Genomic DNA, 16,019 nt, shown 5'->3' with positions numbered 1-16,019 from the left:
AAGATCTATTCCGTTTGGCATTATGCAAAACCTCTGATGGAAACTTATATACCCAAGAAAACCCGGGTATCTTTGGCTTTTGGTATTCGGACTTCGACTGCAGGTAATCGATCTCGACCTCGTTGAGGGGCGGCCGGTCGGCGGTCGGGTCTCCGGCTTCCGACGGATCTCTGAGCGGCACGACGACATGACTTATACCTCAAGCGACAAATTGTGGTGAGCACTCAGTGTTCTGTTGTAAGCCCTTGGCGGGTCTTTAGGATGTGCGGTTAGTCAATCCAAATTGTGGTTTTTGGGGGGTCCCTGGGATAATTAGGAACTATTTACTATTGAGGTGTGCACTGTATTCTGACGTGAGTCTTACATTGATGCGTACTGTACATTCTCTTGTGTGAGACTATGTTGTTGTAACCACCGTACGAGCGTTAGAATAAAAGGAATGTGACTGGTGATTGTACCGTCTGGCCTTGGTTTTATGGTGTGTGTGAGAGAAATATATAAGCCCGAACCCTGCCACTAGCTAGATCTGGTCCTTGACTTAAGTGTAGTAGTGTCCTGCCCCAGTCCAGGGGTTGAGTTTAGAGTAGTGGTTCCCAGTAGCTAGGTCAAGACCAATCTATATGCCACAAATGGTTCCCACACCGGGAAGTGTTCTAGTTCGGTTTTAGCTAGTTTTACTAGTCTCGCTCTGTTGCGTGACATTTTTTATTCAGTAGGATTGGTTCTTTTTTGTAGTTTGTTTTTCCTGCAGTTATGCTTATTGCCAGGTCGTTGTGTTTTTTCTCTTTTTGATGTTGGTTGCTGCGTTCCTATTCTAACACTCCACTGGCTCAGTGCTCATGTCTGGTCCTGTTTATTGTGGCCACGCCCTATTGGGCATGGATCATCCCCAACACGCCTCTGCTCCCAATTATGCTTCATTCCCTCCCCCCAACTGGCTGGACACTGCCTTGTTGTCTTCTGAGTTCCAACCAATCTTGGACCAGGTATCATTTTCGCCTTCTCGCGCCCTTCTCTGACATTAGTCGCCTCAGAAGCGCCACAGCCGTTTCTGTTCGCTCCGTGTCCAGATTGTGACTATCATCAAGATTGACCTGTTGATGCTGTCTTTTCCGCCGGTCCGTTATCTTGAGTTGTGTACATCTTCGCCTTCATTGGTTCCCAGGTGAGACCTGTTCAATTTCCCACCTATTCGCCGCCGCTCCTCCGACTCCTTGTCCTTTCCGTTCTATTTTGGCCTTCAATTCAAAACTTTCATTCCTAAATTGCCCTGCTTTCTGGCCTCTTCAGTTCTGACATGGCTCTTTTCCCGCCGTTCCGGCTGGGCCTCGCACCCCAGGATTCAAGCCCCTCCTTTTTTCTTCATCTCGCCTCTGCTCGATAGCCATGACTTTGACCTCGGCAGGGGTCACTCCACCGTAACGACGGGGCCCGCCCCTCTTAACCACTTGGCGACATCCATGGTGCCGGCCATCATTCGGCGGTATTTCCCAAACTTGCGCCGAGCCATTTTGACCATGGTTGACATCCCGTCCTGCCCTCCGTCCCCCTGTCACCGCGTTGCGGCCGCCATGCGCGAGGTCCTGCCTTCCCCTGGCGACGTCTCGCCCCCCCCCCTCCCAGATGACGACCAGCCTCAATCGTCCCTGTTCTTCTATGATGACATCTTCATCCCCTACATTCCATTCCACGAAATTCCATTCGACATTGACCCCGCCGACAACAATGTCGTTTACCTGCCGGCCGAATATGACCACGAACGTGACCACCCCCTACTCTTTCCTGACGACAACCGCTACCACGATGATTCTGACGACAATCGCTACCACTATGACTTTGTTGACAACCGCTGCAGTCCTGAACCTGACAATGACCGTTACCGCCTTGATCCTACCGACAACCGCTACCACGATGATTCTGACGACAATCGCTACCACGACGACTCTGATGACAATCGCCACCACTATGACTTTGTTGACAACCGCTGCAGTTCTGAACCTGACAATGACCGTTACCGCCTTGATCCTACCGACAACCGCTACCACGATGATTCTGACGACAATCGCTACCACGACGACTCTGACGACAATCGCCACCACTATGACTTTGTTGACAACCGCTGCAGTCCTGAACCTGACAATGACCGTTACCGCCTTGATCCTACCGACAACCGCTACCACGATGACTCTCACGACAACCGCTAACGTCCTGATCCTTACCGTCACTCCCCTCCTTCACCCCCACACTCCCCGCCTCGCCGTTCCTACTTCATCCCCCCTTTCCCTTCTCCAGCATCTCTCTTTCATCTACGCCTTCCTCATCACTCCCATCCGTATCATCTTTCCCTTCTCCAGCATCCGTTCCTCCTCACAGCCAACTTCTTTCATTTCCGTTCCTGTCATCTAGCCGCCCTTAGGGTCTTCTTGTCGCGCACCGCTGCTCCGGACCGTGCTCTTTCACACATTCAAGACCTAGGAGGGCCGAGAAACGAAATGTTTCGTCTGGCCCTTCAGGGCTTGTTTGAGACCTCTGGCCTTTTCGAGCCCACTCCAGATGGCTACTTGCCCGTAAACTCCCCTGTGGCGTTGATTCAGGGGGACCCTGTCGTGGCAGGCAATGCCATGGCAATGTCCGTGGTGCACCTTGGGCCATCTCCCAGTTACTTCCATCCTGCCATTGTGGCAGCTTTGTCCGGGGAGAGGCTGCCAGACATGACCCAGTACAGCCCTGTTGACCCCGCCATGGCAGCATTTGTTGAGCTGAGGAGGTAAGCTTAACACAAAAAAGTTGGAAACTTGATTTTGATCTGTATATCTCAATATATACTCTATCAATTGTTGTGTACATCTTTATAAAGCTTGTCTATTGCCCCTTACAATATTATTCCATTTGTTATAGTCGTATATTAAGTATTCATCAGTTTTGTCATCCACTTGCCTGGTTAGCGTTGGTGTTTGACCTTTTGACTTTAGGATAATGACAATATAATATCAGTTTGTCTAGTAACCAAAGATGACTGACTGACTGATCAAATTCATTTTCATGAATGTTAGTGCTGTACATGTAAGTCTTTAAAATAAGTACATTTTAATTATAGACTCCCCATAGAGTCACAAACACACCAACAAGTAATAGTCATGTCTCGGAATAGGATACTGACCGCGTGTCACGTTTAATCACTTCCAAATCTGTCCGGTGTGTTTACAAATGTACAGTGTGTGATTGTCGTTTTTGTTGCAGCTTGAAAGAGTATCCGAGTCAAACTTGAAAGATATTCTGAGGTCAGACACAGTTGCGTGTACTAATCAAAGCTGTTTCAATGATGCTCAAGGATATTTAAGGTCTTGCAAAACATGGTGTGTACCACTGATTTTTTTTCTGTTCACAATTGATCAGGTCAGCGTGTGCAGACAATGAACGTGCACAAGCTTCGTCACCTAGCCATGTATGTGAGGCGATACGGACCTTTGTGGCGATACGGACGAACTGTGTGCGAAGTGTTCAGAGCTCCATGGCCAGACCATCTACAGTCAAAACTATGGTCGGGAGAAAACCCGCAACAGTAGAACAGTTAAACTCACACAAGGCGGATATGTTCACTTTGGCGAAGTGCAGATGTTCTGCTGTGTTATTGAAGGTTATTTTGCAGTGTTGGAAGATCTGGTGCCAGTGGCGAACCCGTTGATTTATTTTTAACTGTAGATAACCCAATTGTTAAAGAAGATAACGGTGCTGATCTTTGCGGGGGTCAGGGGTCACGGGCAGCAAGATGGCAGCCATTTCATGTAAAATAGAGTACTAAATTTCCCAATCGGAAGCCTTGTCAGTCCCCGCCATGTTTGGGAAGGTAGGCTGAGTTGGGTAGGAGGCATTGCCAGACAAAGGACAAGTTGCTGTGTCCTGAAGACAACAAAACCATCATCGATCAACTTTGCTGTTCCAAGTCCACCTTCAAGCGCAAGTCGTTTCCTCAGAAAAGAATTCGTATCAGACACCAGCAGAAATCACATAACTGATCACTCGGGTTGAATCTCAGAGACTGGTACTTGAGATTGCTCATATGCCCTTCCACCGAAAGGTTCTGTAGCAAGCCCACAAACTTAAACTATTACTTCGAGTACTTTTATTTGAAAAAGTTCTTAGGTAAATCAATCAGCAAGGCCCTGTCCCGGTATACACGCATTACTTCTTAAACTTGTTTGTCTATCACCATCATTTCAGAACGCCTTGGCCTACTTTTATATCCCGCTGGCCAACTATCCACGAGTTGATGATCCAATTCACAGGCAAGATAGGAGACAGATGAGGCAACGAAGACGGGCTAGACGGTTCTCCCTACTTTCACAGCAAGAAAAAACGCGTAAGTAAGTATTAGTATACTATCAAAGTCACCTAACTCAACTCACGGCAGGTTTTCCGCCACAAAATAACCTAAGAAGTGGGACCGGGAGGGGGGGTAACCATCCTGGCATTCACTGCCAACCAGCTGCCATGGATGATCAATGAAGCACAAAGGATTAGGCACATCGTTCCAGAAATCTTCACCATCCAAGACATGTGTATGGTTTTGGACAGGAGGCAACCTACGGTTGAAGTGATCAAAGCCATTTTTTACTTTAGAAATCAGACTTAATCTTTTACCTCAATGTAGTATAAGCTAGAGTGTTCATTTTTAGTTCCACTAGCCTGCATATGCATGCTTTCGCCCTTTTTTATTTATTGTTACAAGATTGCGAGTCACGGAGAAGCGTCTGAAAGATTCACACCGAAGATGTACGAATCAGCGCCTCTCAACCTGACAGCTGAGCTACGACACATGGATTAAGCCATGGTCAATGCTACAACCAGTGCAGGATTTCACTGTTTCTGGGATATTGTGCACATACTCGGAATCTTTGTATCATAGTCTTTCATGGGCATCAAGGGGTATCAAAATGTCATCTTTGTGACTAGTCTGACATTACCTTTTCAGGAAAGGCAGTAACAGCATAGGCTGGACGGTCATGGGCTAAAATGAAAGAAAACAAGACAGCTGAGTACAGAGACTATATCCACAGAGCTGCTGAACTAGAGGCCCGTGACAAATCCAAGCCCACTGACTGCTGAGGAGGAGAGGAATTGAGCAGTCAGCAAACTCCAAACACAGATGATGGATATAGTTGAGTATTTGGAACATACCTATTTTTGTATGTTTGCAAATTACTAGACGTCCTCTGCATGGAATTCATTCATCATGCACGTGGTTTAGTATCAAAACATTCATCTTTTCCTGTTAGTAGATTCCAACTTATTGCAAAACTTTTTTTATCACAAAATCTGGGAAATTGCAAATGGTCATGGAATCAAAAAATATTAGCAATTACAGTTTGTAGCTGGACTCCTCTGAAAAAGCAACAAAGCAGTACATTTTTCTTAATAGCTAACAAATGACATTGCAATTAATTTACAGTCATGGTGTGATTATAACATACAGGACATGATGAGTTGTGAATGGAAAGCAAATGTATCAAATTTGTGTTCAGATGTCCAAGATGAGAAGCTGCGGTCTTGAAATAATGGCCGTGACATATGGCCACAACAACAAAAAGATTAAGAGGCTTGAACCAATGCCGGGATCAAGTTTCTGTCTTACAATATTTGCAGTACCAAGTACTAAGCCACGTTTCTTATCATGTTCCTTTATTCCGATGATTATGTTGATGTAATTTGATAGAATACATGCATCACTTTTGTATTTACAGTTCCATTAGGACATCCGGGGAGAGGTGTCACACCATCCGGGCAGCCACTGCCAACCAGCTCCCATGGATAGAAGATGCCAAAAGGGTCCGGCTGATTGTCCAGGAAGTTTTCAGCACCTGGGAACTGACCCAAAATAATGTATATGGGAGCAATGGGTTTGGACGCTTGGACCAAAACAGGCTGGAGGCCATATGCAGGTAGCCTGGGTACCATCCTATTTCTACCGGGGCTCCTTACACTCACTTCCCTAAATATTTAGGGGTAGCGAGTGTAAGGAGCCCCGGTAGAATACGGATGATACTCAGGCTAATATGCAGGAGCACACATCCTTAAAACATTTCATATTCCGTAAACTGATTTTATAATAGACACTAAGAAAAACAACAAGCGGATTAAACTGCAAAGATCCAGATTGTTTCTTTTTGCAGTGTGAATGCTTGTGTTTTTCTGCTCTTCTGCAATCCTGTCTGTGAATGCTCGGGGATAGATTTTGTATAAATTTCTGATATGCCCTTTGTGGAGGTCGTACGAGCTGGTGCGCGTGGTCCGAAACCCACGCTACTTGACAGGTTTGCTTGCGTTACTTCTTTTTGTACAATTATTGTCACCGAATAGTAATATGCGGGAAGGAAAAATACCGTCGGGTCAAAGCTAGTGGACTCGGGATTAAACAATGGTTTTGATCTTGCTCTGTGTGAGAGAAGAAACGAAGAGCAAGCTCGAACAAATCAACAAGAACCATGATAACTATGAGCAGATAACCTGTGGGATGATTGAGATTGGGTTTGACAAAACTAACGAACAGTGTCCTACGAAAGAAAAAGCATGAAGTCCAGGTACCGGGTAGTCCTGGATCACAACAAGAGGAGTAGAAATGGCCTGGATTGTGGGCAAATAATCGGATTGTCTGAAAATGAGTGTGAACACTTTTTTAAAAGCATTAAATCTACATCACAATGATATCAAAAATATGTACTAAATGTTGTCACTTTTCTCATAATCTCAGAACACCTGGCCCTGTTCCAGCAGCCGCCCATGCGCCCAGACGACGCCCAGTATAGGCGACGTCTCAACTCCCTTATCAACAAAAAAGCCAAGACAACCTGGTACCACAATAAGGAGTAATATCAGGTGAGCACTGCTTAGCAAGTTGTGTTCCAAATAAGGTACAACCCTCAGACAAGGGTTGTACCTTAAATGCTGTTATTACCACTGTAAGTCTACGAATTTCCTTAATATATTTAGACTTGCAACACAGTTTTTGTTGGGACTTTTTTTATTACTTCTTTTTTTTAAATTATGTTTATGAATGAATGACATCCCTGATGTCCACGTTCAAGGTTATGAATGAATATCTTTCTGCTCACTGACCCAGATTTTAAGTCATCTTTGAAGACTTCTTTGCCTTGTCTACATGTTCTGAAAAGTTTTATGCTACTTTTTCTTACATGTCATAACCTCTGTATGCTCTGTTTTAGTGAGTATTGCCCATATAACATGTAATGAAGATGTGCCTCTACACCCATATGTTCTTGCATGAAAGCAGAGCACAATTTTATAGACTGACTGACAGTAGATGTCTAGTTATAGTACATGTAGGATGTAATTCAAGATCGTTTGTGTTCACCAGCTCTCACATTGGGCCAATGTGTTGGAGGACTACTGTGTTGGAGGTTGTTTGTTCACCTGCGTGTGGATTTTCTGTAATACTACTGTTGCAATTATCCATATTATTGCTTTATAGATGCCACTATAGAAGTTTTACCAGTACCCTGTTTACGATATTAAAGACTGGACTGGAGATAGAAAGGATGGCTGGTGACTAGAGTCTTTGTACTGTGATGCATTATAAAAAGAAATGGAACAGCGTTTGTGACCATGAGGATCACTGCCATATTGTCAAACGAATAAAGCGGGCCACCTGCGGACAGATCCTCTAGGCTGGTTTAACCACAGGGCTCTGGAGGAGGCGCTGCTTCCATGAGAAGGTGAACCCAAGACCGGGCTCACTGAGGCTGCCCTTTTGGGCGTAAGGAAACAGATGTGAAGGATGCAGAGACCCTCCTGCCCTATAATGTAGCCTCGTTCCTCCGTCACCGAGGTTACACTCCTTCGAAACGGTGGCAGGGTGTTGTATTCTTCCAAATCATACTTACTATCATGCATTACTTCAATGTAAGAAAAACCTTTTATAGTGGACAGCCAGGTAGGCATAGAATGGTAGGTATTGAAGTTTTATGTTGGTGCATTGTATTTTAGGTTTAGCCAAGGTGTAGGGAGTCGCTTATAGCTGTGACAGCAAACATCGTGTCCATGGAGCTTCGTAGGAGGGAAACCGCTGCCATTGGATATGATGCAGCCTGCCCGATGACATCGCTAAACGGGTTAGGATGGACCATAACAACGTTATGAATTTTTCCAAAACCGAAACAACCCTAGACAAGCTTATCAGCATGAGAGCCAGTCTATACATCAAGGCTGGTCCTTGTACGTATAAACGGTTATGACCCAGCATGGTTTGCTATTATTGCCGACGAAGCAACGGATGGTTCGTGCAACCAACAACTCAACATAAGTGTTCATTATGTGGACTATAACTACGAGGTTCACGAAGAAAGCCTCGAGCAGTATCAGCTACCCACCACAAACGCCGTAATGTGTCGCAACTTGTGACCGACGCCACACATTCTGCCATGAGTGTGGCGGATTGTTGTCGAACAGAACTGAGAGGTAATAACTGTAGAATATTAAGCAGCCGACTGAGCCAGGGTCCGCGAAAGGGGTGGTCGTCTACCGCCCTACCTGTACCTCCAGCTGGACAACTCGTATCAAGAAAACAAAAACTATTTCATGTACTGTTGTTTGGGGAGCAGAACCGCGTTGCACAGTCTTGGCCCGGTCCTAGTAAACTTTTGTAGACAGGTTGTATTCATGTTTAGGTAGCATTTGTGTGTGATTTAGATTATGTGTTAGTATTGAAATTGTGGTTTTAAGGATATAGAATGGATGACAGAGGTAGATAGGAAGGATCTTTGAACCAGTACTGAAGGATAGCTCATGTCGGTAGGCCCGAGCGGAGCACTGTTGATCGCGGTCGCCCCGGGTAACGCGAGTGACGTTTTATTAGCCCTTGCTATTGCGGCACGACGCCGGTACTACATCCTAGTGCAAGGGCAGATAGTAAATTTTCTGGGTACTTTCTTCCGCGTGATCTGGTTCGCTCACCCTTTCGAGTTAGATGAGATAGGAAACAGGTTGGCCGAGGGGGGAACGTATTGTTTAAAATATATCTTGCGAAGGTCAGAGACGCCCCAGTCACGTGGCCGTTCGGTATTGGGTCATTGTCACTCCTACTGAGACAGTTGCCCTTGCTGATATACACCAGTCACGGGGGACCACAACCAAAGCGACTACTATAGTAGGGGATAGACGGCGGAAAGTAAAGTAGAACTTCACATGGGTGTATGGACATAAACGGAAATATGGCGGTCGGTCTTGGGAACGTCAGGTCCGAGCTAGAAGGAATAAGGGAGGAGATGAGGTCGCAGATAGGCGCGGAGGGGGAGACCCCAAGAGTAGGCCCGGGGTTGTTCACGACGAGTACATGGAACCGTCCGACGTGTCCGGGAGAAGACCCCGAGTAAGGGACCCTCTATACACTCCAGATATGGGACCAGATATGGGACCACTGCCACCATATGGATTCATTCCGCGTACCCCATCTAACTCCACTCTGCATACGTCGGTCTAGAACTCCATCTCCGCCCCGGAACCGTTGTTCCACATCTTGCCTGTCGAATGGACAGCCCACAATAGTTGTACACACTGATCGGAACCTGCCAAAGTTCTCGGGGGGCGACGCATCACTTTCGTTCGAAGACTGGCTAGATGAGGTAGAGGGGGGCCTTAAACACATGGGGGATGTACTCCCTAACAATCTGATCTGGACGAATTCAGAGGGGGAAGAGAAACAGGAGGTTAACGTTCTAGAGCCAGGGGACCGGGGGGATCCCCAGAAAATCTTAGACACGCTGAAGAGGGCATTTAAAGACTACCGCCAGCTTGCTAATTCTTAGTAGCACATTCCATGCCAATTTCGTAGCATTCTATCATCTCACTCTAACGATACATTTTGACATTTACAAATGATGTGCCGTAACACCTGGAAAGACATAGCACCTGGGAAATGAGTCAAGGACGCATGGCTGATCAAACAGGTTGTCTGCCAGGTACTCAGTGATCTCCCCGCAGTGCAGGACAGTCTGGAGACGAGACAGAGTTTAGCATACTCGTTTAGGAGGAACGGTCAGATTAAGCGCTACCGAGAAGAGAGAAAAAGTTGCATTGTTCAAGTTCAAGTTGATAAATCTATATATCCTGTCACATAATCGATTAACTTCGGTCAAACTTGTTGCAAATGTCTTGATCGCTGGCCGATTTTAAAATAGGTAGGGCGTCGCGTGTGCTTTTTGACTCAGTCAAAGTTGACCCGGTCACATTGACCGAGGCTTGGACGAAATATAGTCGTTGTCTTACATTTAAAATGTTCGCTATGTGTCAGCAGGTCCCTAGCGAGCTAGGCCCGCTCATAGTAATATAGCCGTCTCCGATATTTAGAATTTGTGCAACAATTCAGATTACTGGTTGCTTGCAGTAAGAGTGTTGAGTGATGTCCTGTTCAGTTGTAGAATAAACTTAGCATCAGTTAGCATACATAGTTGACTGTTTTATCATTCCTGTCTGCAATGCTTTTAAGTTGTGGTTTTATGTCTAATTTTGTTTTACCTGAATCATATTCACTGCAGGGACCCAGCCCTGGAGACAGACAGCTGTATCCTGGAACAGGTGTGTTCATCAGCAACGCTGACCTGCTGGTTCTGGTCAACAGGGCAAGCCACAATGGAAGGAAGCTCACCCATTTATTGTTTGACTTCTTCCACCAAGAGATTTACCTAACAAACTACACAGCATTCACAAGCAAGGGGGCACGGGACGGCAAGATGCAGCTAAACAAGAACGTGCTGGACGCTATAGAAAGTATGTATCTAATACATTGTGTCATGCAGGTTCTAGGTATAGTGTGCTATATCATACTTGAATGTATTTGTCAGGATGTGAGAATTAGACCATGGAAACTTCTCAGTGTTGTGTTGGCATTACAAACACAACCATTCTGAGGCCAATAGTCAAGAGGACACATTCTAAATCCCTATCAATATTAAAAAAAGAAGGCTACCATTGCTACCAGCTGAGCAGCCGTTACGATACAGCTGTCAGAAACCTTTAGAGTGATTGCTCTTGCTTAGCGTTTGCACAATGCAACAAAATGACTGGGAAAACGCTCTGTGGCACCATACATAAAGATCTAACTATACTAAATCTCAACCCAGGCAACTGCAGAGCTCAGTGCTTTAATTAAATGATGATGGAAATATGACAGGAGTCGAGAATGGTTGCGCAGCTAATTTGCATATGGTTGCAGCCAGAGCATCGTATTTCCACTGTGCCAGTCATGACTTAACGGTTCCAGAAAACCACACTATTAAAGATAAATACTCGCCAAAGGGGCAGCCCCTCTTAGACTGCTTGGAGGCCATCACTTTACAAGCAGGTTGGGACTACCTATGGTTTCTTGTACCTGTATTACTATGTATATTGCAACAGAAACATACTCAGTTCACATGTTGTGGTGCGGCAGACGAGCAGTTCAGTGGACACCCTGTACGTCGAATCCTTCAATAGCTCCTGTCTACAGTATGTGGATAAAAGGATCTTTTTCGTAGACCTCAACTACGGCCTGCGCATGGGGTTGGCTGTGCTGGATTGGGTACGTTTTTCTGCTGGTTAGGCCGAACCATTAAGAAGATGGTTATGAGCAGAGAAGAGATCAAGGAAGTTCGCAGGGGAAGCCGACAAAATCTCGGGGACACATTCCACCAGCGTACAGGGCGCCTACGAAGGAAGTTGTTCAGGGACCCGGGGCCACAACCGCCTGGCGCTTCAACAACTCCGACAGGACTAGGTGTACTGTGACCTGCCAGACACCCTGGCCAAGAGGATTGGCATATTGCATAACGATGCTAAATTTTACCTTCCCAGCGTTCTGAAGGACCATCTGTACACCTTCAGTGCGGCCCTCTCTGCAGAGGCAGGCTACACAGATAAAGCCAGCCTCGCCACAGTGGAGCCTCAAAAAGAGTCGCAAGGGATGTGAGGTTTCTACTTGTCTTCATCCTTAACGAGGAGAAGATGGGTGCCTTGATGGCCATGAATTTGAAAACGGGAGAATTGAGATATTTCTACTCAAGCAGGAACAATCACATTTTTCTAGAGAAGCCAATGTAAGTGGAAAACGAAAACGGGATCGAACGCGAATATGTTGGAACGTTGGAATACGGTTTTCTGGAATACGCAAAACAGTAGAGAACCAACTCTAATATTGTAGTGCGCAAGGTTACAAATGCAACATTCTACGTCAGTAAGTTATAGAACACCCGATAGGCGCTTCAGACTTTCTTTGCCAGACTATATTATCAACAACAAAGCCATCGTCTCCTGGATAAGACCGCCAAATCCCTGCTCGAGAGGTACCTATGGCATGTCGGGAAGACACGGGATGAGTTCAAAGGGGTGACGCTGAATGAACTTCGCGATATAGAATAACTCTTTGGCGTCAATGTACACCTGTATCGCCTACACCAAGACGATGAAGATCAAAGTACATTTGCAGAACTGATCAGGCGCCCCTTGGCGATACACAGAGACGCCATCTATCTAAATTTGTATGAAGAACACTTAAGCTACTTCACCGAGTTTTAAAAATACGCAAATTCCTTGTCCTGTTGCAAGTGTGGTCAGAAGTTCACACACACGGGTATCTAAACAGGCACGAGGGAACATGCACCGGAACTACAAAATACGTGTATCCAGGTGGGGCGTGAAGCGTACAATTTTCGAAGAGTTACAAGACGAAGGAATCCTGATACAAGAGAAAGATCGTTACTATCCATACAGGCCAATGTATGATATAGAATGCTTATTAAAATCGATCTCGGGTCAACAAACACCGAAAATGACATGGGAGGCCGTTCACGAGCTCCTCAGCGTCTGCGTCTGTTGAAACGTTCCAGGATTCACGGAACCGAAGTGCTTCATCTCAGAGGGGGATCCGGCCGCTCTCGTCGAAACATTCTTGTCGTATCTGGAACAAGTCAGGTTCGCGGCATACGAGAAACTGAGAGACAAGTTCGAGTGGGTATTTGAAACCATGACAAATAAAAGACAACAAGACATTGCAAGAATAGAGGAAGAGGAGGCCAACAAACAAAACATGCTGTTGTACCACGTATGTTGCTTGAAACTTTGGTACCCAACTTTAACAAAATCTCATTCTTGTATAACAATGTTATTTTACAATGATTATTTAATAGGAAAAGAAAAAAAGTCAGAGCACAATGCTACAAACATTCAAAAATATACTTTTCAAAATTGCATGTTAATTTTTCGGGCTGTTGAACATGAACAAAAAGAGGTCAGGGTCAGCACTGCGCTGCATACCCTGAAATGAGTATGTACAGACCCAACGAGGGTGGGGAAATCTCAACTTTAAGGGAAGGTCTGGAATACCGAGGAGACCCGTTACGCAGAAACGGCATCCCGAAATATCCATTCCGTGTTTTTTTTACCAATTTCAGAAGTTGCGGGTGCGTTCTATGAAGTACAAGTTTCTAAGGGAAGCATCAGATTTGATCTCCCCCACAGAGGATTGTTCGGGGTATCAGTATATGCCAAAATTGCGCATGCTTCAGTTTTATATACCTCTTGTTTTAAATTCAGTGAATACATAAATGAAGTGTTCTCTGGATTTAGGCTTCTGGAACATTTAAGGCGGAATCACCACTCCAGATGTTAGGACAGGGTTGGTGTTACTACTGTATAACCCATATTTACTTTATATCCCAGACACTGATCAGACTACAATGCAGAAAAAGTGGCTACTGCCAGCGAGGCGTACGAGGAAGAAAACAAGCGGAGAACAACAATATTGGCAGTAGTTTACCGGGATCATCTCTAGGTCGGGCTGAGGCAAAGTACCATCAGGAACAAGAGCAAAAGGAACTTAACATTATTTGTGGCCTTGACATCCAGCAAACCCATCTAACTTAGCTGAACAAGCCCCTACTGAGCCAGAGGCACAGTCCCCGAAGTCTGGGTTTCCAAGAGGCTTGACAGCTGTAATACTTTAAGACCTGACTAACAGAACCCGAATAAGCTGGATGTCCTGCCTTTGCCAATAGCTTTGCTCTGTCACCTGTTTATATTTGGATGTGTACAGAAGATAACTTTGCAACAGCTACTGTTGTTCCCATCAAGGGACTGGTTGTGTTGTCTCAGCATCCTGCAGTAGGTATAAGATGATTCCACACTTGGTGATGAACACCTCAAAGATCACTAGACCCATGTGGCATCTCTGGACCTGTGGGACAGAAATATTCATATTAATTATTATTGCACAACATCAGCAGTCGAGACCGTACAATTAAATACATTACACATAATTTCTCAAACAATTGTGACTGAGCATGATGTATATATATACATGCCCGTACCCATTCTAATCTTTTAGACTAGCGTAGTTCCTATTACAATATATTATACCGAGGTTTAACTTCAGCTGGAGCACAGTACATCTCAAAATCAAGTTGAGGACATTACAAATTTGGTAGCACTTTAAATTTTTAATTCAAATTTGGATACCACCTCAGTAACTTCTGTCCTTTCCAAGACGGTTTACATATAAAACCCTGTGAGAACAAAGAACCCGTAGGACCTGACCACGCCACCCCGGTCCTTTGTTCTGTAGCTACAGGACTCGGTAACAGAAACGGACCTTCACACACACAAACATCACTGAAACATCGTCAACAACCTCGTTTTGTAACCAAAAAAAAAGGTTGTGTGCTTCAAATACGCCGGTATCGTCGAGGATTTCAGACAAACTTTATCCTTTCGGCCCTGAGTTTTCAAGGACAGAAATTTCCCCCACAAAAGGCCGCCATTACCCTCAGCAAAACCAATTTTCCTCACCGTTAATATTTTTTTTCAGTTTCAAACTGCAATGTACAGCTATACTATAAGATACCAAGAAATATTTCTGAGGCACAATGAAGTAAAATAAGAAGACAAACGTTATCTACCGACCCTCACCTCACAATGGCCGCCCTACAATGCGTGGATTCTGCACAGTACAAAAACACTTCTCTTGTATCAATGCGCGTAAGCATCTGGAATGCTGCTGAACTTTAAATGAATCACTTACATACAGCTTACATCGTTAACAATTACTAAAAAATTCATTTAATAGTCATTAGCAAACAAAAGCATCAAATGAAACCGCATATCAATTGCACGGTCCCTTTTTGGCTGCACTATTTTATGGCGGCGCTTGTGTATATTTCATCTGGAGAGGGTATTCGGTGGCGGCTGGATGGATGACGTATGCAGCACACCGAGGGTTACATGGGGGGTTTTCGAAGTATCACTCTTTAAAAAAATCGATACACGTAAGACCATGTTGATTTGATTATATGGATGCCATCAAAAGAACGCAAAAACTGATGCGAGCGCGCGAATAAAAAGATGGCCAAATGATTGCATTCAGTATGAATCTAAGTGGCCAGGAAGGTTAAACATAGGATTAAACACACATATTATAATATACCAGCAATTGAATCGGTACATCGTACCGGTACAAACCCGTTTTTTCTCATTGTGCCTGTTTGAAAAAGAAAAGAAAACAACGGAAAAATCAATAGGCCGGGTTTCGCCGATAAGAAAATGGATACTCTATATCGGCAGGCGTTTTTGGGGCTTAACGGGCCAAGAAAATAACAAGAGCGAAGTCGAGAGGACTTTACAGTCCATTTTTGTACCAAGTTTTGACAGTCAAAGCTCCAGAGGCAGTTAGCCTTGAATACATGAAGATAGGATTTTAAAACGTCAGTGGGAGTTGGATACTCCACCAAACAGATTCCCTTCGTAGCACAATTGACCATATTGTTTTGTTTTTAAACTTTATTTATATACCAAACAAAGACAGACATACGGGTAATACATACGGAATGTACAATACAGTTGTCATGTGGCAATAATCATGTGGCATTTAGAAAGAGTACAGTGGTTTCCATTTTCTGGTGTGTAAATACAATTTGTTACAGCGCGGGGATATATTTTTTTTCCATGCTGTGAAAATACTTAATGAAGGTAATAAACTTATT

General features: G+C 44.7%; 1 protein-coding gene and 1 long non-coding RNA gene across 2 annotated transcripts; one reads left to right on the top strand and one right to left on the bottom strand.

Annotated features, from left to right (window-relative positions):
• The first annotated feature begins 1,517 nt into the window (after window positions 1–1,517).
• Window positions 1,518–2,204, top strand: LOC118418258 (putative uncharacterized protein DDB_G0281733). The gene has a single exon (XM_035824104.1). It carries the CDS (start codon window positions 1,518–1,520, stop codon window positions 2,202–2,204), a length of 687 nt encoding a protein of 228 aa, XP_035679997.1.
• A 10,839-nt stretch (window positions 2,205–13,043) lies between these two features.
• On the bottom strand, window positions 13,044–14,984 carry LOC118418676. The gene is made up of 2 exons (XR_004831502.1): window positions 14,940–14,984; window positions 13,044–14,218 (listed from the first exon to the last, which is right to left on the bottom strand). It is a non-coding gene; the product is annotated as an uncharacterized LOC118418676 (long non-coding RNA).
• Between the last annotated feature and the right edge of the window lie 1,035 nt (window positions 14,985–16,019).

The sequence above is a fragment of the Branchiostoma floridae genome, chromosome 6, assembly GCF_000003815.2.
Source record: "Branchiostoma floridae strain S238N-H82 chromosome 6, Bfl_VNyyK, whole genome shotgun sequence".
NCBI lineage: Eukaryota > Metazoa > Chordata > Leptocardii > Amphioxiformes > Branchiostomatidae > Branchiostoma > Branchiostoma floridae.
This window is presented reverse-complemented; position numbering and strand designations above follow the sequence as displayed.

What these genes read in the sequence shown, in the direction of transcription:
- LOC118418258 (XM_035824104.1), top strand. Translation starts at nt 1,518, where the DNA reads ATGGTTGACATCCCGTCCTGCCCTCCGTCCCCCTGTCACCGCGTTGCG.